The 23,777-nt window shown below is 42.6% G+C and overlaps 1 protein-coding gene across 2 annotated transcripts in view; it reads left to right on the forward strand.

Annotated features, from left to right (window-relative positions):
- Positions 1 to 3,056: 3,056 nt before the first annotated feature.
- The window catches only part of MAP2K1 (mitogen-activated protein kinase kinase 1), a 74,965-nt gene continuing 54,244 nt past the window's right edge, over positions 3,057 to 23,777 (forward strand). Inside the window, exon 1 of one of the 2 annotated variants that reach the window (XM_005893283.3) lies at positions 3,057 to 3,535. In XM_005893283.3, coding sequence (XP_005893345.1) covers positions 3,456 to 3,535 — 80 coding nt within the window. In that variant the 5' untranslated portion in view covers positions 3,057 to 3,455. Of the gene's footprint in view, positions 3,536 to 13,751; positions 13,815 to 23,777 lie in introns of those variants that run through there. The other variant, XM_005893284.3, reaches the window with a different exon arrangement.

The following is a 23,777-nucleotide window of genomic DNA, read 5'->3' on the forward strand; positions in this document are numbered from 1 at the left end:
CAAAAAGCCCAGGGGTTCCCTTTTCTCCACACCCTGCCAATACTTATCTGTTTTTTTTTTTTTTTTATGATAGCCATTCTAACAGGTATTAGGTGATATCTCATTGTGGTTTTGATTTCCATTTCCTTGATAATTAGTGGTGTTGGGTAAATTTCTTTTTTTTCCTCTAGTAATTGTTTTATTGAGGGGTAACATAGGTCCAGAACACACACTGTTTTATTGAAAGATAATAAAAATCATACGTGGAACACACTTTCCTGTGATCTCTACCCAGAGCAAGAAAGCAAACGTTACTAGCACCTTAAAAGCCTCCTTCAACTCACCTTTTGATTCCTCTCCTCCTCAAGGATGCCTCTATCCCAGCTTCTGCCTCCACAGACTAGATTTGTTAGTTTTGAGTAAATATATGTATAATATATATATATATGGTATATACATAAATACATATATATTTCTCCTGTCTAGTTTCTTTTACCCAACAGGATGTTAATGAGATTCATTTATATCATTACATGGCGTTGGTGTTGTTCAGTCGCAAAGTCGTCTGACTCTTTGTGACCCCATGGAATGCAGCATGCCAGACTCTTCTGTCCTTCACTATCTCCCAGAGCTTGCTCAAATTCAAGTCCATTGAGTCAATGATATTATCTAACCATTTCATCCTCTGCTGCCCCCTTCTCCTCCTGCCCTCAATCTTTCCCATCAGGATGTTTTCCAATGAGTTGGCTCTTTGTATCAGGTGACCAAAGTATTGGAGCTCCAGCATCAGTCCTTCTGATGAATATTCAGGACTGATTTCCTTTAGGACTGACTGGTTTGATCTCCTTGCAGTCCAAGGGACTCTCAAGAGTCTTCTCCAACACCACAGTTCAAAAGCATCAAGTCTTTGGAATTCAGCCTTCCTTACAGTCTGAATCTCACATCTGTACCTGACTACTGGAAAAACCAAAGCTTTGACTATATGAACCTTTATTGACAAAATGACAAAATTAAAAAGCATTTGCTCTGCTTTTTAATATGCTATCCAGGTTTGTCATAGCTTTTCTTCCAAGGAGCTAGTATCCTTTAATTTTATGGCTACAGTCCCCATCCACTTTGGTAAGCTAAAATAAAATCTGTCACTGTTTCTACTTTTTGCTCATCTATTTGTCATGAAGTGATGGGACTGGATGCCGAGATCTTAGTTTCTGGAGACCTTTTACCCTTTAGCAGTCATTCTACTGTTTCTTGCTCAGCTTTCCCACCAAATCCTAAACAATCATTAATCTACTTTCTGTCTCTATAAAGTTGCTTATTCTGGACATTTCACATAAATGAAATTACAAAATGTGTGGGGTATTGTAGTTGGCTTCTTTCACTTGGCATGATGTTTCCAAAGTTCATGAATGCTATAGCACAGATCAGCACTTCATTCCTTTTTATGGTCAAATTATATTCCATTGCATGGATGTGCCACATTTTATTTATCTGTTGATGGACATTTGGGTTGTCTCCATTTTTTGACTATTATGAATAATACTGCCACACATTTGCATAAAAATTTGTGTACAAGTTTCGTATGGATATTATATTTTCACTTCTCTTGAGCACATAGGAGTGGAATTGCAGGGTCATATCAGAGAAGGCAATGGCACCCCACTCCAGTACTCTTGCCTGGAAAATCCCATGGACGGAGGAGCCTGGTAGGCTGCAGTCCATGGGGTCGCTGAAGGTCGGACACGACTGAGCCACTTCACTTTGACTTTTCACTTTCATGCATTGGAGAAGGAAATGGCAACCCACTCCAGTGTTCTTGCCTGGAGAATCCCAGGGACGGGGGAGCCTGGTGGGCTGCAGTCCATGGGGTCACTCAGAGTCAGGCACGACTGAGCGACTTCACTTCCACTTTTCACTTTCATGCAAAGGAGAAGGAAATGGCAACCCACTCCAGTGTTCTTGCCTGGAGAATCCCAGGGACGGGGGAGCCTGGTGGGCTGCTGTCTATGGGGTCGCACAGAGTCGGACACGACTGAAGTGACTCAGCAGCAGCAGCATGGTAACTATATTTAACTGAGGAACTGGCAGACTGTTTTCCAAAATATCTTCACAATTTTACATTCTCATTTTAATCTTTAAACAATTTATAAAATATGTTTTACATTGAATAAATTATATACATAATAAAAAATTCAAACAGCATAAATGGCTAAAAAGTGAAAAGCAAACTTTACCCTCTACATATTGCAAATGGCTAGGTGGCTGACAGGCTGCTCTGGACCAGGGGGTGTAGATGCTTACCTGGTTTTGCACACCTAATGCCTTTAGGACTGAAGAGAAAGGGAAAGAGGAAGAGGTGAACTGAATGTGTATTTTGAATCATACAAGTCATCTTCATTTCATTAAGTTCTTTATTCACATCTTTTTTCTTCAAGTTTTATAGAACCGGAATTATCTGTTGAAAGGACTTTTTTCAAAAGGTTTTTAAGATATATTCCCAATCTGCTCTCAGAAATGCCCCAATTTAAAGTCTCATCCGGACTGAATACTCATTTCCCTGTACGCTTGTCAGCAGACTAATACTGTGTATTACCACTTTACATGTAACTTTCTACTTGCCAATTTGCTACACACAAGGAGTCTCTTGACAAGTTGTCTATTCCCCAACGCTGCCTCTAGAAACAGGAAGGGGTCTTTTTCTTTATTCATTTTATTACTTTAGCTCCATCAATGTGACTCGGCCCTGGGGCTACAGGCACCGTAGAGGAGGAGACCGCGTGGCGACCTACCGGATCAAGCTCACCTCGACTAGCTATGGGAGCCAGGATGCACAACCTTTCCCGGTAGGTCCACCTGGGAGTCTCTAGGCGGCAGAGGGCGCTGTGGAGCCAGGGCCGGACCCCGCCCCCAGGGCCGCGCGCCGCGCCCCGTGACGTATTTCCGCGTCATCTGCCGCCGAGGCGTGCTCTCATTGGCTGTCAGAGAGGCAATTGGGGCGGAGCCAGGTGGGCGTGTGGAAAACGCAGCCTCCTGGAATTGGGGGGGCGAGGCTTCCCCTGTCCCCAGCCCTCCCCCAAATCTCCCCCGCCCTCCAGTCCGTCTCTGGGACTGCTGCGCTGAGCCGCTTGGAACGCGGCAGTGGCGGCGGCGCACTTTCCCGGGCTGTGGCTGGATCAGCGTTGTGGTGCGCGCGCCCGGGACCGGTTGACTGAGGGAGAGTGGGAGGGAATCCCGGGCTGCCGAGCTGCGCCGGCGGGGAAGCCCTTCGGTTCCCTGTGCACTGAGCAAGTGGGCCGGGGGTTCCCCCAGACCGCCACTGGCCCTTTGGCCCTGACGGGACCGCGCAGGGCGCGCCCCCCGAAGGCAGCCTTCGGGCTTGCGGCCCAGACTTGGCCCCGCGAGGCCGGCGCGGGGCAGCTCAGAGGGAGGAAGCTAGAGGGGCCGCCCTCAGAGTTGGGAGCGCCTTTCCTGGGTCCAAAATGCCCAAGAAGAAGCCGACGCCCATCCAGCTGAACCCGGCCCCGGACGGCTCCGCGGTTAACGGGACCAGCTCGGCGGAGTAAGTCTTGGGGTGGGGGGCGGGCTGGGGAGGCCCGGGCCGGGGTGCAGAAGCCAGTCGGGTGTGCGCCTCGCGCGGGGCTCTGCTCGGGTCATCACGTACGTCTCGGGCCGCCGGGCGCGAGGAACTCCCGGCCGCCGAGGTATCAGTGACTAAGCACTGATTGTGCTCCTGACTCAGACCAGTCCGTGCACCCAACGAGTAGCGATGCCCCATCCCCACCCCTTTACCGACCCTTTCAGTCATCCCTGACCTCTGGTTATTTTCCCTCTCCCTAAAAAATAAAAACTGGTTTATCGCCCGCCTGTCCCCAGCTCTTTCTCCTAGATTCTCTGGGATTCTGGTGTGTAACAGGGAGAAGGGAGCCAATGTTTTGGAAAAATTAAGATCGCATCTGCGTCTTGAGATCAACTCAGGATGTAGAATGTGGAGTTGGGACCGGCAAGCAGTCCTCACCTTCGTGCTTGACACCTGTGGGCTGGGAGTGGCTAGTCGCGGCCGCTGCCTGGCCAGCGAGGACTTGTGTACACCAACACCCCCGAGGCTTTTTACTTGTCGACTTTGGGAGCTCCCATTCCTTGGCCTTCTTCCTGGAGACTCTTGTTTTGAAGGGAGCTGCTTTTCTTTTCTTCATCTGACTTTTCATTCATTCACCAGATCTCTTCTCATAGGTGTCTCTCCTGGGCTGCTTTAATTGGCCATGAGCCCAATTTTGGACCTGAGACATCACACCATGTTCTTGGAAATCACACACAAGGTGTTCCATCTCTGCAACTTCCAGTGTTCATCACAAACCAGCAGTTTACTTCTCTAAACAGTGATGAGTCTGTTTGATGGACGTTTCTGAGTTGCCAGCTCTTTTGTATCCTAGGTAAGGGACAGGACTGTGTGAAGGAGAAAGATCTGGCGAGCTGGAGAAATAAACAGAAAAGATTAAGAGTTCTTAATCTCTTACCTGCACCCCTGGAAACTTTAGGAAACCAGCTGATGGAAAGAACAGATTAGGCCTCGACCTTCTGCCCTTTGGTGATTTCTGTAACCTCTGTTTGTCTCTCTCGATGTTAATAGCCTGGGGACTTGTTGGCTTGGTGGCTCTGTCCACCCCTATAACGATCACAAGGCCAGTGGTGAACAGACCTGTGATGTGAGCTCAACCACATTCCTCAGACAAACTCCTTTCGATACTGAAGTATCTGTTTTGCATGATATTAACTTGCCCAGGTTAGTGGATAACTTTGCAAACATTGATGCACGTTTAGTGTACGGAATTTTATCCCCTAAAAATAGTCTGAAATCACCCCCACCTCCACCACCACCACCAGAGCAGGGCAGGACAGGACAAATTTTGACCACAGTGGATTCTGACTGAATGTTGTGTCCTGACCATCGTGCTCCCATTTGTTTTGGAGGAAGGTAGTGAGTGAAAGTGGGGTTTCCCAAGTGGCACTAATGGTAAAGAACCCACCTGCCAATGCAGGAGACAAGAGATGCAGGTTTGATCCTTTGGGTCGGGAAGATCCTCTGGAGGAGGGCAAGGCAGCTCACTCCAGTACTCTTGCCTGGGAATTCCATGGACAGAGGAGCCTGGTGGGCTACAGTCCATAGGGTCTCAAAGAGTCGGACACAACTGAAGCGACTAAGCCGCAGCAGCAGCAGTGAGTGGAAGTACCTGTAGTCATTCTGTTGTTGTGACCCAGTGTTCTTACAAAGTGACTGTAAGAACTCACAAGGAACTTACAAAGTTCTTACAATTGTGACTGTGTTCTTACAAAGGGGAGAGGGAAGAAAAAAAGGAAAAGAACTATGCTGAAGTTGGTGGCAGATATATTTGGTGGGACTGGGAGATTCTAAACAGTGGGTAAAAGGTTGGACTGTGGAGTCAGGCTAAGTTTGTGGTTTTTTGATCTGGGTCAGGTCTCTCTAGGGCTTAGGTTTAGTTTTTTTGTTTGTGAAAATGGGTCTAATGATAGATCTGTTTAGAGTTGTGAAGACTAAATGGGCTAATAGTAGTAGCTCTTCCGTCAGTGTTGGCTGCTGGTACCTTTGTTACTGGGTAGAGAATGCTGAGGGAAGCCTGAAGGTAATTTGCAGTCGTGGTGGTAGATGAGGCGCCATAGCTTCTGGATAACCAACCCCCTTACTCAGTTTTCTGTGCCGTGTGCATCTACCTCCGTGACTCATGGCTGTGTTACAGTAGGAGGCATCTCTGTGTAGGCTGCCTGAGACAAACGGGACTGTTCCCCTGCCCCTTGCCTTCATGGGGGAAAGCTGTACACATCTGTTAATACATCTTTCCCGTTTTTCAAGCAAAGCTGATGTATTCATGTTTCTCTCAGTAGATCAGGCCATGATTTGGCACATTTTCATAAAGTGTAAAAAGAAAAAAGTCCATTGACATTAAAGAACTCTTGGTACTAAATTGGCAAGGTTGTTTGTGACTTCCTGGCACTTGGGACTGCTCTCTAATGGAGCACTTACCCCATTCAGACAAAGTTATGTTATATGGGACCTGGATTCTATGCAGCTTCTGGGGGTCCTTGAAGAAAAAGACTGCAAAAATGTTTCTTTTGCAAGTTTGCAGAAATATATGAGTATATTGCAAGGGTGCTGAATGTTAGAGTGAAATAAGTTGGAAACAAGATCATGTCATTTCCCTGTTTAAAATGTTTTCTCTGGGAATTCCCTAGTGGTCCAGCGATTAGGACTTCCTGTTTCCACTGCTGAGGGCCTGGGTTCAATCCCTCGTCAGGGAACTAAGATCCCACAAACTTCACAACTCAGCACCGCTCCCCACACCCAAAAAAAGTTTTCATAGTTTCATTGCAGTTAGAATAAAATAAAATTGAAATTCTTTATATTGGGCTGTACGTCTGCTGTATCCCCCCTTCCCCGCCCCATCTCTTTAACCACACTTCCTGCTGCTCCTTTCTTCCGTTACGCTGGTCTTCTTTCACTTCCTCCATTTGGATGGTCCATGCTCCCTCCAGACCCTCGCACATGCTGTTCCGTTGGCCTGACATGAATCCTCCCTTTCTCTTCCCAAGCTGCGAAGGAAGCAGTCTTCACCTCTCTGAGTAACTGTCATTTCCTCAGAGATGTTCACAGACCACCTAATCTAAAGTGGGTCCCTCTTTCTCATGTCACCTGACTTTTTTAATGGCACTCATTCACTGTCCATAATCTTTTACTGGGGTATTTTAATAGTTCTGTCTTCTGTACACCTTATAACCTGTAAGATCGGATCGCCCTTTTTTTATTTGCTGTTCAATAAGTAGTGCCTGGAATAGTACCTGGAAAGTAATCAGTGCACAAATGTTTGTGGAGAAAATTAGGGAAATTTCTAATATTTGCATAGTCTGTTTATCAAGTCTTTTAATAGCTTTTTTTTTTTTTTTTGGTTATTTCTCCCTTTATTTTCATTCCCTCCTCCCCACTTCTCTCCCCAAGACACCATCTCACCCACTCTGGATATTTAATATATGGTCCTATAATTCTACCTATTCGTTGGGTATATGTGTACTTTCGGGAGGGAGATAGTGTTGTTTTGTGTGCTTAGGGTGCTGTATACTGTTGTGCTATTATTCAGCCTTGAAGGAAATCCTGCCATTTGCAACACCATGGATGGACCTGGAGGACAGAATGCTAAATGAAATAAGCTAGACACAGAAAGAAAAATACTGCATGATTTCAGATTTTATATAGAATCTAAAAAAAAGGAATACATGAAAGCATAGAGTAGATAGGTGGTTACCCGGGGTGGGGAGGTGGGGAAAATGGGAGGATATTTGTCAAAGGATACAAAGTTGTAGTTAATAGGGTGAATACGTCTAGAGATCTAATGCTTAGTGTGATGACTATAGTTAATAATACCGCGTTGAATACTGGACATTTGCTGGGAGAGTAGATTTCAGGTGCTCTTGCCACACACACACCCCACATGGTAAATGTGTGAGGAGATGTGTATATTAATTAGCTTGACTGAAATAATCATTTCACTATGTGTATATAGTGAATCATCATGTTGTACACTTTAAATATTTTCATTTTTTATTGAAAATCCTATTGTGCTATAAATCTGCATCAGTTGGGATAGACTAGAAAATCTCAGTAGTTTAACATGCTTTCAGGTTAATGGGAGACTCTCTTGATTGGATTCCAATCAGGGCCTCCGGCTGACTGAGGCACCATGTCTGAAATATGCTTAATGAGAAGGGAGTCTTGAGAACCACATGCTGGCTTTTAAAGTTTCTGCCTAGAAGTGGCACTTTTGCTCCCGTTTTTGTAAAGCAAATCACATGGCCATGGTGACCTTCACAGGGGACAGGGGCCTTCTTGGAAGGAAAAGAAGCAGCAGTATTTGAACGGAAGCAATGACCACCCTTAACTTTTATTTCAGGTTTTTCTTTTTCAAACAAGTGCCGTATTTCTGAGCTCTGTTCATAGTGTTAGACGTGTATCTAGTTAATTGTTTCCTTGGTTGCAGAGCAGTCTATCATGTGCATGTACCACATTTTACTTATCATTCCCCTAGAATAAGAAGACAGTTTTGTCGTTTCTAACCCCTTGCTGCTTCAAACAGTGAAGCCATCACTGTCCTTAAATCTGCACCTCCTTTTGGACTCTTATAAGAGTTCCCTGTGGAATGTACTCAGAAATGGGATTGCTGAGTTTGAGGGTACTTTGCCTCTCCTTCCATGATAAGGCATTCGCTTACTCTTTCTTTGTGCTTTATTTTTTTTTTCTGTTTCCTTTTTATTTTTGAAATTGTGAAAGTACAAAAACACACAGGAGACTTGGAAAATACAGAACAAGTTATATATAGTTCCACTATATATTACAGTTGTTTTTTTAAGTAGATAAATTAAGATTTTTAGTTGGGAGTTTCAATATCAAACTCTCAAAAATTAATAGAATGAATATACAGAAAAGTAGAAGGATAAAGTGGATCTGGAAGGCACCATGAACCAATTCAGCCTAATTAAAATTCATAAAGTTCACGTAACAGTAGGATACAAAATCTATTCAAGTTCCCATAGACTGTAAACTAGGAGACATTGAAACATATCCAGGGACATAAAACAAGGTGCAAAAATTTCATGGTCTAGGGGAATTGAAATCATATAGAGTCTATTCTTTCTTTGTGTTTTAAAGAGGACTTTTAACCCTCCCAAGGAGAAGCTGGAGCGCTGAGTAGAGTTCGAAGTTGCAATGCAGGGTGCTCCCCAAGACTTCACGTTTTCTTTTACCTTAGGCAAGTCTTTTGTACTTTCTGACTTTTAGTTTCCTTATCTGCAGAGTGAGGATGAGAGTGGTTTATAAAACCTCTGTCTTAGTGGCCGACGAGGCACTGCCTGATCAGGTTCTTGGTTTTCCCCGTCGTCCCCTTCACGCTTGGCTCCAGCCACGCTGTTCCCGTTGCTGTTCCACAGTGTTGGTTGGCTGCATTCCAGTCTCAGAACTTTCGCTGTTCTCTCTACCTGGAATTCTCTTCTGCCAAATACCCACATGACTTGCTCCCTTACTTCCTTTGGAACTCTGCTCAAATGTTTCTTCACACAGGCCGTCTTGGATCACTCTATTTGTAGCACTCCCTGTCATGCTTGACTCCCTTATTTGCCCTATTTTTCTTTGCAGCACTTACCACTAATCAGTGTTGCATTGTCTATAAATATTTATCTCCACCTCCCCCTGCCCTAAAATGTATGCTTCATGAAGGTGGGGGGTTGGTTTGTTCCTTGGTCAGTGAGTAGATCAGTGTCTGGCCCATAGCAGATACTCAGTAGATATCTGTTGACTACATGATTGAATCGTTCCTACCTTGAAGGAGTATCGTGAAGATTAAACAAGATAACACATACGGAAATGCTTTGAAGACCACAAGGTGCTGAATAAACAAGGCACATTGCTTGGCCTCGGTGGCATCCACAGCTTTTTGATTTGCATCAGCACTTTCTGCAGGTTTGTGGGAACACACATCTGTTAGTGTGAAAGCCCTTAAGGAAGGGGGCAGAGAGATTGAAACGGGTTGTTGTGCTTTTAGGGGATCTCTTACGGCCTTAGGCGCTTCCCTGATGGCTCAGTTGGTAAAGAATCCGCCTGCAGTGCAGGAGATCCTGGTTGGATTCCTGGGTCAGGAAGATCCGCTGGAGAAGGGATAGGCTACCCGCTCCAGTATTCTTGGGCTTCCCTTGTGGCTCAGCTGGTAAAGAATCCACCTGCAATGTGGGAGATCTGGGTTCGATCCCTGGGTTGAGAAGATCCCATGGAGAAGGGAATGGCTACCCACTCCAGTATGGGCTTCCCTTGTGGCTCAGCTGGTAAAGAACCTGCCTTCAATGCGTGGGTTGGGAATATCCCCTGGAGAAGGGAAAGGGTGCCCTCTCTGGTATTCTGGCCTGGAGAATTCCATGGACTGTATAGTCCATGGGGTCGCAAAGAGTTTGACACGACTGAGCGTCTTTCACTTACAACCTTACCTGGGATGTGCATTACGATAACTAGAAGCTTTTGAAGTGGTTTTAACTGACTTTGTAGTTCTGAATTTAGGTGCTTCTACTGGTTTGTTGCAGCAATAACTAGTACTGGTGCAGTCTTTTGAGAACAGCTTCAGGTAAAAAGTAGGGGCAGCTGAACCTTGTGTCCTTGGGAAGAATGTCTCTGCTGTTGCACCAGATATAGAAAGAGCAAAAGGTTCATAAAGATGGCTTAGTCTGGGGCAGGGAGATGTGTAAGGTCCTTGTTTGAACATAAGCATGTACAGCATTCTACTTTCACTTATTTATGCATCTTTTGAAAACAGGGAGAGAATACTTCAGCAGAGCTTCCCATCTCTAGCTTGATTTTTCTCTGGCTGATCCCTTTATTGTCCTTCCATAGCCCCTGCTTTTTACCTCTGTCTGGTCTTGCTCACATGGTTTCCTTTGTCTGGAATGCCCTCCTCCACTTTCCTGTGTGATTTTATTTTTGTCTTGTATTTGCCACCACACTTTAGGTGAGGGGAGGACCTATCACTATGAGCAAAGGAACCATGACTATCTTGTGTACTGATATTTCCCTCACATCTAGTCCAGGGCCTGGAATGAAAGAATGCTCCCATCTTTCAAGACCTAGAATAGAGTTCATCTCCCATGTAGCCTTTTCTGAGTAACTCCATGCTATTCTAGGACCCGAGTTTGAGACTTAGTTATGCTACTTCTATATTGCTGATCTTTGGCATGTCGTTTATTTATTAAAAAAAATTTTTTTTTGTATGTTATTTAACTTCACTGAGTCTTAGTTTCCCTCATTAGTAAAGTAAGGATGATAATATAACAAACCTGTGAGGGAAGGAGGGCAGGTGAGCATCATCCAAAATAACGTTATAAAAGTATTTTATGATTGTTGGAAGCTGTCTACATGGGAAGTGTAATTAGCGGTGCTGGCTTTGGTTTCTTCCTTCTCAGTTGACTGTTACCTTTTTTTCTTAATACCAAATTGCAAATGTTGATACATCATGTTAATTTATACATTTTATATGCTGCCTGTTCTTTGAAGTCTTACCCAAACCTGCATCTAATCAAGCCTTGAGATCTGACTTTCTGTTTACAGCATATACAGGGACAGAGAAGCAAGTGAAATGACACCAGGAGGAAACAGACAAATTCAGGATGTGGAATGTTCTCTAAGACAACCGACCCGGTCCCTTTAGTCAGTGTCATGCGGGAAAAGTAAGGGAGGGTGCTGTTTGAGAATAAGAGACTAAGGAGACATGCCAGTCAAATGTAATGCATGAACCTTGGTTGGGTACTGAATCAAAAAATGTAATAGCTGTAAAAATGATTTGTTGGAACAACTAGGGAAATTTAGAGAATTATGATTAATTTTTTAGATGTAATAATGGTATGATTATGTAGGAGACTGTTGTTGTTCATAGTTGATGAGTGAAACTTTGAAATGGTTCAGGAAAAAAAATCGCACTCACATAGTAGATAAAGCAAATGGGGCAAAATTGTTCACAGTTGTTTAGTTGGTTAGTGTATGAGTTTGACTCTTCCCTTCTTTCCATATTTCTTATGTTTGAAAAAATTAATAATAAATTTTTAAAAAGTACCCAGAGATTAAAATTCATCCTAAATCTTACGTCCTTTTTAACATTAACTTACATTTTCTTTCTCCCCCTTTGTACTCTGGCCTGTGTGTTTGTGTGTGCGCTTCGTCGCTCAGTCGTGTCCTAATCTTTTAGGCCTCATGGATTGTAGCCTGTCAGGCTTCTCTGTCCATGGGGTTTTTTCCAGGCAAGAATAGTGAAGTGGTTTGCTATTTCCTCCTCCAGGGGGTCTTCCCTGACCCAGGGATCAAACCCGAGTATCCTGCATCTGCTGCATTGCAGATGAATTCCTTAGCATTGTACTATCTGGCCTGTATTGTATGATAAACATCAGATTAAATTCTGTATCATTTTGAAGTCATATGCTTTCTTTTTCACTAAATGTTCCTTGTGTCTTTTTTTCCTCCATTAATTTGATTACTTGGGACCATGCCTTTTTGGACCCCTGGGTCTACATCACTCCATTCGCTTAGTATAGTAAATCATTATTGGTAAATTGGACAAAACCAAAATAACGTTAAACAAACTAACCAACAACAACAAAAAACTCTTCCATGCAAGCTTCCATTGGTATGAATTGGTAATTGTTTCTACCACATCCATAGGAAGCACAGGTCAAGCAATGGAGAATCTTTCCAACATATTGAAAAAACCTGGAGAACCCACAGACTGGGAAGAAGATGAGGTAAGCTTGAGAAGAAAGCTTAGAGTCTCAGTTTTGTTTCTCTTAGTCCTTTCTTGAAGCTGCCAGTTTTGAAAAAATCATCCTAGTCTCTTTCTGCCACTTGATTATATTTTTACTTTGTGTCCTGTATCCTGTCTCTTTTGTCTGAAAACCCACGAGAGCTGTTTGAAGGCTCACATACCTGTTTGCTAAATTAACAACCTTCCAGAATGAATTGCGTTTTTTTGTTTTTAAAAGAGCAGGTGTTCTCTGAATCCTGGTGCAGGGCCTACTGCTAAAAATGCTGATCCTAAAAAAAATAAAAATAAAAATGCTGATCCTGCCTCTGATTTCTTGGGGGAGCCCCCAGGGGTATCCTGCTTTGATGTCAGCAAGGGAGTCAGATAAGAAGATGTTGCATGGGGGTTGAAGAAAAATCAAATAGAGTGATTTCTTCCCCCTGAACCCAACTCTTTTTTGAATATTTGCTTGCTCATGTACAACTTTAAAAGAAAATTGAATATATCAGTACCTTTTTAAGGAAAGAACCTGCAGACATTAAATTTTCCAGTTTAACTTTTGGTTATTCCATTATATACATACATAGATAACTGTAATCAGTTGATGGGTTCCCCTCCTACCCCATTTTTACTCACAGACATAATTCTCATGCTTGTCATTTATTTTTGGCTAAAGAGTAGAATTTGATAGGACCTGGCTTCACAAATGACACTTGTTGATTATTTATATGGCTTCCAAAGTTTTATTATTTACTGATACTCTTATAAGTATTTTGAACTAATTTGTTTTGTTCTTTTAAACTAATTCATACACCAAATCAGAGGCAGTGAACCACGTTACCCATTTAGTTATGTATTACTGAGTGTGTTCCATAAAAAGACAGAACCAGTTTACAGTGTATATTTCAACTAGTTCCTCAAGCTTTAGGAAGTTTTTTTTTTTTTTTTGAAATTTAATGATTTTTTTTTTTGATAGTTCAATAGGGCTCCCTCTCAGTCTGCTTTGCTTTGTTTGTCAGGCTGTATTTTTGAAATGGGATTATTTTCAGTCTAAACTAATATTTAATGAATGCATTTTGAATGCATGGATTCTGCTGGATGGTGTAGATAGGTGAGTAAGATTCTTTTTGCCTCCAAGGATCTTAAAATCTCATGTATGGAGAGGTTGCAAGTTCACAAGAAGGAGGAAACAGATGGGTAGAGTAAGAAAAGTGCCCCAAGAGAAAGAGGTACAAAGAAAGTACTGTCGATGCTCATTGAGAGCAGGAAGAACGCACATCCAGTGGGGAAGATTAGGAGGGCCTTCACAGAGGAGATGACATTTGAGCTGGGTCTTGAAGGATGGCTAGGATTTCCATGGGAATGGGGGAGGGAGGGGGCCTGGCAGGAAGAGAGCTCAGGATGAGCAGCTTCACATAAGTGGGAAAGCTTGGGATGTGTAGAGGAGCCGGCAGCGAGCTCAGTGTGCTGGATGCATAGCTGCAGGTCGCAGGAGATGAAGCTGGAGAGGTAGGTGGGAAGGCTTTGTGGCACAAACTGAACACTTTGAAAAGTTTCGTGCAAGCTTTTTTCTTCTCAGACCATTTTTTAATAGATATGTCTAACAGTTTTGTTGTGCTTTGTTTTATTTATTTATTGTTAGTTTGTGTCTTTTATTAGCCAGTAGACATTACTTGTCTTTTGGTTTGTTGAAGCGATAGGTCAGTGTGCTTCGTATTTTTTCAGTTTTATAAATTATGTGGCTACTACATCATCCCACTGTGATGTTTCCCTTTTATATTGTATTACTTAGGAAAAAATACGTATATTTTTTATTTTCCAAAGCATGTCTTTTGTATGGTACAACCTACTTTTCTTTTGTATTCATACATGTAGCATTATTTCATAACTAGCAGGAGTATGTGGCTTCATTTTCTTCTAGCCTTTTCTCTCCCTTATATGGTCCCATCTGGAATTAATGTGTTTGGGGTGAGGTATGGGTCTATGTTAATTTTTCTACACAATGAGGTCTAATATCTTCATGGAGTTTATTAAATAGGATTTTTATCTCTTGTATTTTCAGGTTTATTTTATGTGGTCTTTATGGTATTTTTAAAATCTATTTCTAAAATTTCTTTTTAGCTCTTACATACTTTTGAGTCTTTTTTTGTTTTCTTAAATTGGGTAGGGTTAAAGATAACTTTAAAAATTGTCATGGTGTATATTTCCATTTATTAGTGTCTCCCCCTCTCTTTCTATTATGGTGTTATAGTTTCTTTTGAATAATTCTCTTGTGTCCTGAGTTCATATTTCAAATACCTAACATTTTGATGCTGTTGTGATGGAACATTTTTTAATTTGTGTATTCCATCTTGACTGTGATTTGATTTGTATGAATTGTTTATATCCTGAAGCTTTGTTAAATTCATTTATTATATCTAGTAACTTTTGATTGAATATCAGTATTTCTAGATTTATTAGTGTCATCTGCAAAACGTAACTCAATTCTTCCCTCTCAACACCATTTCTATTTTATAGCCATCTCAACTTGCTTTGCTCTCAATAGCAGTTCTTGTGTCCCAGGGGAACATTTGAAACTAATGAGGCTTCCCAGGAACCTTCGGGGCTAGGGGCTTTTCTGCTCTTTCCAAAGAGTTGTGAAAATAGGAAGCAGCTGTCCAGCTTTATAGAAGCAGCGCTTGTTAGGGCTGGCAGGGTCCTTACAGATCCTCTAGCCCTGTGCCTCCTTTTGCAGTATAAGGAAACCAGACCTAGAGAGGGGAAGGAACTTGCTGGGACTTCACACAGCTGGAGTTAAAGAAGGTACCTGAAATTTTATCCCAACTCAGATATATTTTCATTTGGTATGCTTACTTGGTCTGAAAAATTTCTAAGTTTACCCAAAACTGAATTTTGGTAATTTTACCCAGTCTTCTTAAAAATTTTTATAAACCTCTTTTTAGGTAATAATCTGAAACTCTGGAAAAGGATATCTCTCAATATCACCGCTCACCTAAGGTGTTTGAGGAAAAAGGGAATGAGGAAATGGAGGGAGGAAAGGCTATTTTATTTTTGTCCAGGATCCTTAGTAGGAGGGCCTATTTTTAAACTTCATAATGTCAGTTTTTAAAGCAGTGGTTTTCAGAATAACCACAGACAGAAGTCCCTGTGAAATGAATGCCTTCCTAGAATTGACCTATTTTGAGTTTAAACTGTTACCCAAGAAAGGTTCAGAATTTCAGATGCTCTTAAGCACATTTACTTTTCAGACAAAGTAGAACAACTGAGTTGAGTGAATGATCTGCATAGGTTCCAGATTCTGGTTAAATCTTGAAATTTGGGGAGTTGTAAGGAGAAGACATGACTAATCAATCGCATTGTTGTACTTACATGTTGACTGGATCCAGGTTCATTATGTTTCTTTATTGAGTTAGAACTTTAATTTTCAGGTTATTGTTTTTTTAAATTAGATTAGACCCTCACCACATTTGAGAGTTCCGAGTTGAAATTATTTGCCCTATTTGATTTCATATCTTCCTTCAGTAAATAATCCTTCAAGGATGTCCTTGTTGGGGAGGCCTCAGAAGTTAGCAGGATTTCTAAGCTAACTATAAACCTTTTGTCTAATGGCTTACTCAAATTCAGATTGAAACCCTACCAAAGTGCTAGCCTGTATTTCAGCTCCTCTGTCTCTTTCCCTCTCTCTCTGAGTCTATGGAATGCTAGAAAAACAAGAAGAGGGTAGTTTAACATTCCAGTAATTATTAACAGTAGAAAATACATCCTGCTTATCGTAGGCATCCATTTGTGTCCACTGATAAAACTTGGACATTGGAGCCACAGAAGAGTTCTATTCACCAAAAGAAGGACCAGTGGAACATTGGACCAGGCTCATAACACATTATATTAGTTTAGATAGAGAGTGCAACACTTATATTATTTTACTGGAACACTTCTAAAATATAGTCTTTTTTTTGTTGTTTGCCTTATTTTATTTTGGTTACTAAATTAGTGCAAGGTTAGCCATACATGCAGCTTGTAAAAAGGCAGTCCTGAAGCATTTACAAATAAAAAAGAAGTTATAAAATATTTATTAGGGGAAGTCAAGAGGAGAGTTAGCGAGGAAAGTACCAGAAAACCACCAACAGGTGTTTTGGTTGCACTGAACAAAGTTTCAGTTTGATGGGCAATCGGGGGGAAGGGTTTTGTGAATTCCTGAAATGTGAGGTGGCATGCGAGGTGGAGGGGACACAGGGTAAGCGGAAATCAGCGGTTCCGGAGACACAGAAGGCTTGGGTTACTGGAGGCTCACCCCTTGCTGAGGATCCGTAACAATTCCTGAGCAAGTGGCTTTCTTGAAAAACAAGAGCTGCATCTGTAGGGCCCAGGTACAAGTAATCAAGTATGGGTCCTAGATCAGGAAAGGCAAAAGATAGGATAAAGGCAAAAGACATAAAACTTTATCCCTGAAGGACATCATAACTGAAAAAATAACTACCACTGATTGAGGAACTTCCTGATCTGTTTCATCCATTATCTTAAACTTGCACTAAAACTCTGCAAGAAAGGTCATAATATTCTGTTATACAGATAAGGAAAATGAAGTTCAGGAATTTGCATGTTTGCCTAACTAGTTAATGGTGGAGCTAAGTTTGGAACCCAGGTCTGTCTTGCTCTAACACTCAAGCTCTTCCCACATAGCCCTCCAAAGATCACATAAAATACTAGAGGTCATCTTCCAGCTACTCTTGCCAGAACTGTAGCCACTAGCCATATGTAACTATTTAAATGTTAATGAGTTAAAAGTTAAGAATTGGTTCCTAATTTATACTAGCCACACAGAGGACACAGTGCCACATGTGGCTAGTGGTTACTGTACTGGGCAGCACAGATTACATTTTCATTGTTGCAGAAAATCTGTTAGTATCTAGCAGTTATCCAATTTAACTCTTATTTATTTTTGCCCCTTTATTTTGCAAAGGAAAAAATGAAGGACAAAGGTACTAACTTGTTCAGCGTCTCCAGGCCTTTGGGCTGGTTGCCTGGTAGCTTTTCCTATGTTCCACCCCCTTCCTTAAAAAAAATTAGCAGAATAGAGATGTGCAAAAGCAGTGACTCCTACTCTCTCAGCTTTGCCTGGCCTTCAAACTAGATTCTTCCTCCTGAAGTACAGTCCTGAGTTTCCATGAGTTCAAAGAACATTTCGTGGTTAATTTCCCCCAGGGAAATGAAAGATGTTTTTTGGAAAGGAATTCCATGCTAAATGTATGAAATAGCACTTTGATTCCTTCTGGTTCTTTCTCTGCTTTCCTACTAAGCACTTCGTAATTGAACTTGCAGCTGCCAACCATTTGTCTTCCAAATAAGGCCAGCTTCAAAACCGTTCAAATGACAGAGGTATATATACTTTGAATGCCAGCAGCTGCTTGTTATTTGCTGTTTATTCCAATGGCATTTGTGTTAGGGTCAAATAGATTTAGATTATGCCCAGAATTACAACAACAGATTTCTAACTTGTGTGTTTAGAAGATTAAGATGTATTAACATTCATTTAACTGATATTTAGTACATACCTAATATGTATCAGGTACTTGGCTGAGAGATGGACAAAAAGAAAGTTTGCTGAAAATTAGAAAAGATGCCAGTGTTATGGCCAAGTTGAGTGTGTTTTAGATTTTCTGATTTTTATTGTCAGTATTTGCCACCCATATATATATACCTATTTAGTCCTAAATTCAATAAAAGCTTCAGTTTGGATCATAGCTTTGAAATAAAGTGAAGAATCACATGGAAATGTTCTTTTAGTACATGCTGTTAAAGACGTTTAAATTATATACTCCAGTGTTTAAATGACAGTCTAAAATGTATGTGTGTGCTTGGGGGATGAACCTGTGAGAAAAACCGAGGCATTGTACTGGGGTAGTATTTTTAGGAAGCCTAAATGTGATGTTTGATTTTAGTCTAACAGACTCATAGCTTAGAAAATTGTCTTTCAGAAACAGAGAAATTAAAGTTTGGGGCTTTTCCCAAAGGAAATGTTAAAATCACGTAAATGAGTATGCTCAGAGAGATTAAAAGCAAATTTGAGGAGCTTCTGTGGTGACTCAGTGGTAGAGAACCTGCCTGCCAGTGCAGGAGATACCAGTTCGATCCCTGATCTGGGAAGATCCCACATGCTGTGGAACAGCTAAGCCTGTGCACTACAGTATTGAGCCTGCCTCCAGAGCCTGGGAACCATGACGACGGAGCCTTCGTGCCACAAGTGCTGAAGCCCGTGCTCCCCAACAAGAGGAGCCGCCACAGTGGGAAACCCACAAAGGACAGTGAAGAGTAGCCCCTGCTCACCACAACTAGAGGAAAGCCTGTGCAGCAAAGAAGACCCAGCACATAAAAAAACAGCAAAGAAAACCGATTTGACTGATACCAAGGTGTCTGGGAGAGTGCCTGTCTTCCTGAGAGCACAGAGGCGGAGCAGAGAGCACCTGAAAGGCGGTGGAGACGGTAGCATGGAATCTTGGGGGGCTCTGACACCTGGCCTTTCTGTCTGAGAGCAGGGGATGGGTGGGTGGGTGCAGAGCATCCAGAGGTCTTCACTGGATTGTTGAGAGTAGGATCTAATTTCTAGAAAGTTGGGGATGGGATTATAAGAGTTTTGGAGGCAACAGACCCAAAAGCAGGATGGTCTGAGGAAGACATTCACCTCTGAGTGGTACTTGTCTTTGGTGTTACTGCAGTGAAGAACCCAGCTTCCTGATCAGATTTTTGAACAAATGTTTCTGCTCCCCCACCCCAGGTGTTTCATTTGAATCTAGAGACCGACCCCTTTTTCGGAGGGATTCGAAAGTCTTCAGAATTTTCAGGCTGCAGTACTTTTGAATAATAGTACCTTGTGTAGAGCAACAGTGTGAGATCTGAATTCCTTTTCTACAACTATTAACTCGCCACATGACCATTCTGTGCCTGCTTTCCTGCAAGGTGAGGTTGGTGGTAATGCCTTCTTACCTTTCTGGGTTTAGGTAATGAGCTCCATATGACCCTACAGGTCACCCCTGGGCCCGTTTTCAAGTTCTTAGTAGATCATAAGTAGGTTAAACTTTATTGTTGAAAGGAATCTTGGAGATCTTTTTTGCAGTCTTAATTTTGGCATAGATAATCTAGGACTAGAAGAAAACCTTAATAGAAGTTGACCTTGTCACACAGCAGGTTTTGCTTTGAATTACGAGTGTGACTTCTGAGTGAACATAGCCTGGAGACAGTGAGGCTCAGGGGAGAGGCCTTGGAACCAGCACACTTGAGTTTGAATCTTGACTCCGCCTCTATTTTCAGTGATCTTGTGCAAGTTTTTTCATATCCTTGAATCTGTAAAATGGGCACAGTAATCCCTACCCAGCAGAAAGGATTCATAGATACTTGGTGTGTGTAAACTGCTTTTTGATGATTAACTGGGCTCATGAGAAGGACCAGGACTAGATTCCTGTCCCAGGGTGCCTTATTTTCTATCAGGTGAGAAGGAGAGAAAATTCTCACCTCCCAAAGAACTTCCAGTGATGAGACTCTTCAGCTGTTCTTTATCCACACAGACTTAGAATAGAGACAACACCGGGCATACTTGCAATATCTGGGGATGTGCAGGAAGGAAAAGAATTATTTTCAGTGAAAGAGGAGGCTGCACAAGGTGCCTGGGAAACAACTGCCACAGTGCATCCTAATATAGACTCCTCCCAGCGTCTCAAGGCGGCCGTCTGCCTGACAGGCACCACCGGGAAGCTCAGCTTTCATCTCCAAGAGTTTAAAGAGGATTTCCTGGGGAGCGTGTGTGCGTGTGTGTAAGAATAGGGAGGGGTAGTCACTGTCATACAGGGAAGGTATGGCTTCCCTTTCTTCCTGGGGCTCAAACCAGATGTTGAGGGTCAGTTCCAGGTAGGTCTTGGGTTCAGCTTCTCCTTCATGTTTCTTCTAGAGGTCTTCCTCAATGGGCCCTGGCCTCTGCTCATACTATGTCTTCTATTGGGATTGCCTTCTCCACCTTTAGTACATGTTGAAATCCTTGTTGCCGTTAAGTTGCTTGGTCGTGTCCGACTCTTTGAGGACCCCATGGACTGCAGCATTCCAGGCCACCCTGTCCTTCACCATCTCCCAGAGTCTGCTCAAACTCATGTCCATCAAGTCAGTGATGTCATCCAACCTACTTATCCTCTGTTGTCCCCTTCTCCTGCCTTCAATCTTTCCCAGCATCAGGGTCTTTTCTAGTGAATCAGCTCTTTGTATCAGGTGGCCAAAGGATTGGGGTTTCAGCATCAGTCCTTCCAATGAATATTCAGGATTGATTTCCTTTAGGATTGACTGGTTTGATCTCCTTGCAGTCCAAGGGACTCTCAAGCGTCCTCTCCAACATCACAGAACGAAAGCATCAATTCTTCAGCGCTCAGCCTTCTTTATGGCCCAACTCTCACATACATACATGACTACTGGAAAAAAAACATAGCTTTGACTATATGGACCTTTGTTGGCAAAGTAATGTCTCTGCTTTTTAATATGCTGTTTAGGTTTGTCATAGATTTTCTTCCAAGGAGCGAGGATCTTTTAATTTCATGGCTGCAGTCACCATCTGCAGTGATATTGGAGCCCAAGAAAATAAAGTCTGTCACTGTTTCCATTGTTTCTCTGTCTATTTGCCATGAAGTGATGGGACCTGATGCCATGATCCTAGTTTTTTGAATGTTGAGTTTTAAGCCAGTTTTTTGACCCTACTCTTTCACTTTCATCAAAAGGCTCTTTAGTTCCTCTTCGCTTTCTGCCATAAGGATGGTGTCATCTGCATATCTGAGGCTATTGATATTTCTCCCAACAATCTTGATTCCAGCTTGTGCTTCATCCAGCCCAGCATTTTGCATGGTGTACTCTGCATATAAGTTAAATAAGCAGGGTGACAATACACAGCCTTGACATACTCCTTTCCCTATTTGGAACAAGTCTGTTGTTCCATGTCCAGTTCTAACTATTGCTTCTTGACCTGCATACAGATTTCTCAGGAGGCAGGTCAGGTGGTCTGGTATTCCCATCTCTTTAAGAATTTTCCACAGTTTGTTGTGATCCACACAAAGACTTTAGTGTAGTCAGTGAAGCAGAAGTATATGTTATTCTGGAATTCTCTTGTTTTTTCTATGATCCAGCGGATGTTAGCAATTTGATCTCTGGTTCCTCTGCCTTTTCTAAATCCAGCTTGAACATCTGGCAGTTCTCAGCTCATTACAATTGAAGCCTGGCTTGGAGAATTTTGAGCATTACTTTACTAGCATGTGAGATGAGTTGCAATTATACAGTAGTTTGAACATTCTTTGGAACTGCCTTTCTTTGGGACTGGAATGAAAACTGGCCTTTTCCAGTCCTGTGGCCACTGCTGAGTTTTCCACACTTACTGGCATATTGAGTGCAGCTTTTTCACAGCATCATCTTTTAGGATTTGAAATAGCTCAACTGGAATTCCATCATTTCCACTAGCTTTGTAGTGATGCTTCCTAAGGCCCATTTGACTTTGCACTCCAGGATGTCTGGCTCTAGGTAAGTGATCATACCATCATGGTTATCTGAGTCATGAAGATCTTTTTTGTAGAGTTTTTCTGTATATTCTTGTCACCTCTTCTTAATATCTTCTGCTTCTATTAGGTCCATACCATTTCTGTCCTTTATTGTGCCTATCTTTGCATGAAATGTTCTCTTGGTGTCTCTAATTTTCTTGAAGAGATCTCTAGTCTTTCCCATTCTATTGTTTTCCTCTATTTCTTTGCATTGATCACTGAGGAAGGCTTGACATCCTAATCTTGCTCAATTTGTAGGTCAGCTCTCCTGTAAATCCATCACAGACTTGTCTTCCACCCACTCCAGGTAGTGGTCATCGTCCAGAGCATGCACTACATATCCCATCACATGTCAGTTGTTTGGGTAACTCAGTCCAGTTGGACTGGACTTAAGGAAGTCTGGAACTGGGTCTTAGTCATCATTATCTCCAGCGCACATCCTGTTTCCTAGAGTCTGGTTTGGTACCGTTCTGTTGAATGACTCAAGCCTTGAGATAGCAGAGGGCAGAAGACACTCCTTTCCCAAGGTTGAGACTTGGCTAATCCTTGTGAGGTCTGACTTTGACTCAAATTTGTGATTGGCTGTTTTCAGTTTATAATATCTTGGTGCAAGAGGGTCACAGTGTCGGTGGTAATCATAGCATTTGTTCTGCGAGGCTCTGTGTGCTGCTTATTGTTTTTACATCTATTTATTTCTTTACTCAACCACATGAGGCAGGTGCAGTGTGTTATCTCTACCAGGTAGATGAGGAAGCTGGTCCTGGTTAAGGGCCATGTGTGTGTCTCGCAGGCAGCTAAGTGCCCTTTTAGTCAGTACGAAGCCTGGTGAATAAACCAGCAGTGACATTCTGTGGTGTTCCCTGAGTCGCATGCCTGGCACAGAGGAAGGTGCAGGGAGTGTTTGGGGCCGGATGGATTGGCAAGCCTCTTTTGCATGCTGAGCTGAACACTTATCCCCAGCAAATGCTGGGCTCTTTGATGGATATGTGACACTGGTGGCACCTGTGGCTTTTCACACTCTCCCCCCACGCCTCTCCAGGGACTGGGATAGGACAGATGGCCACAGACATAGGATTGTCAGCTTTGCATCCTCTCTGCAGATCGCATTGGGGAAGAGTTAAGTTTGTGCAGTAATATAATTTCGGTAACATGGTTTCATACTGCTAAGTTCTCTAACATTCTGGATAAATCACACTTCAGCAGAATTCATTTGGGAAAGGGTTTAATTTCACTGTCGGTGGCTGTGATTCCCACCCTCCAGCCCTCCCGCCCCCTAATAAATCTAGGCTGATAAGGTGAGTGCAGCACTAAGCCAGGCTATTTCTGGCCCCAGGATAGCGTCAGGTTATATGAATCATCCTTTTCACCTCCAGCACCTCTCATTCTTTCTCCTCCAAGCACAGCCACCTGTCTGTCCTTATGTATTAGATGTGGAAAAGATTTTGAGAGTTCAGTCTCCTGGATGTATCATGAAGAGACTGAGGTCCAGAGAGGCTAGGAAGCTTACTTGGTGTGGTACAGCTGGTGAAGACCTGAAACGAGATCGGAGGCCTCTGCTTTTTAGAGCGGGGCTGGGTTCTGCCCTGTCCCAAAGCCTGCCCTTCGATCTGTCTTGCAAGTAGGTCAGAGTCTATATGTTCAGTTTAAAATGAGGGAAAATGACCAGTTGCTCGTTGTTAAAGGCCTCCGGCGCAGAGTGAGTTCATTTCCTGTGAACCCTCACAGTTGTTCTTGACATTTCTTTGGTAATGGCCACTGAAATCTTGACAGATTTCTGTAGAGTTAGCTGCTAATAGGATTCAACTTTCTGGGAAAAAAGAAAAAGAGGGAAGTATATGTGGAGGGAGAGAAAAAACTATTGTTAATTTGGCTCTAGAAGTCATTCAACTTTGGTGTTTCAAATATGGCAGACAGA

The sequence above is a fragment of the Bos mutus genome, chromosome 10 (assembly GCF_027580195.1).
Source record: "Bos mutus isolate GX-2022 chromosome 10, NWIPB_WYAK_1.1, whole genome shotgun sequence".
In the NCBI taxonomy this organism is placed as follows: Eukaryota; Metazoa; Chordata; class Mammalia; order Artiodactyla; family Bovidae; genus Bos; species Bos mutus.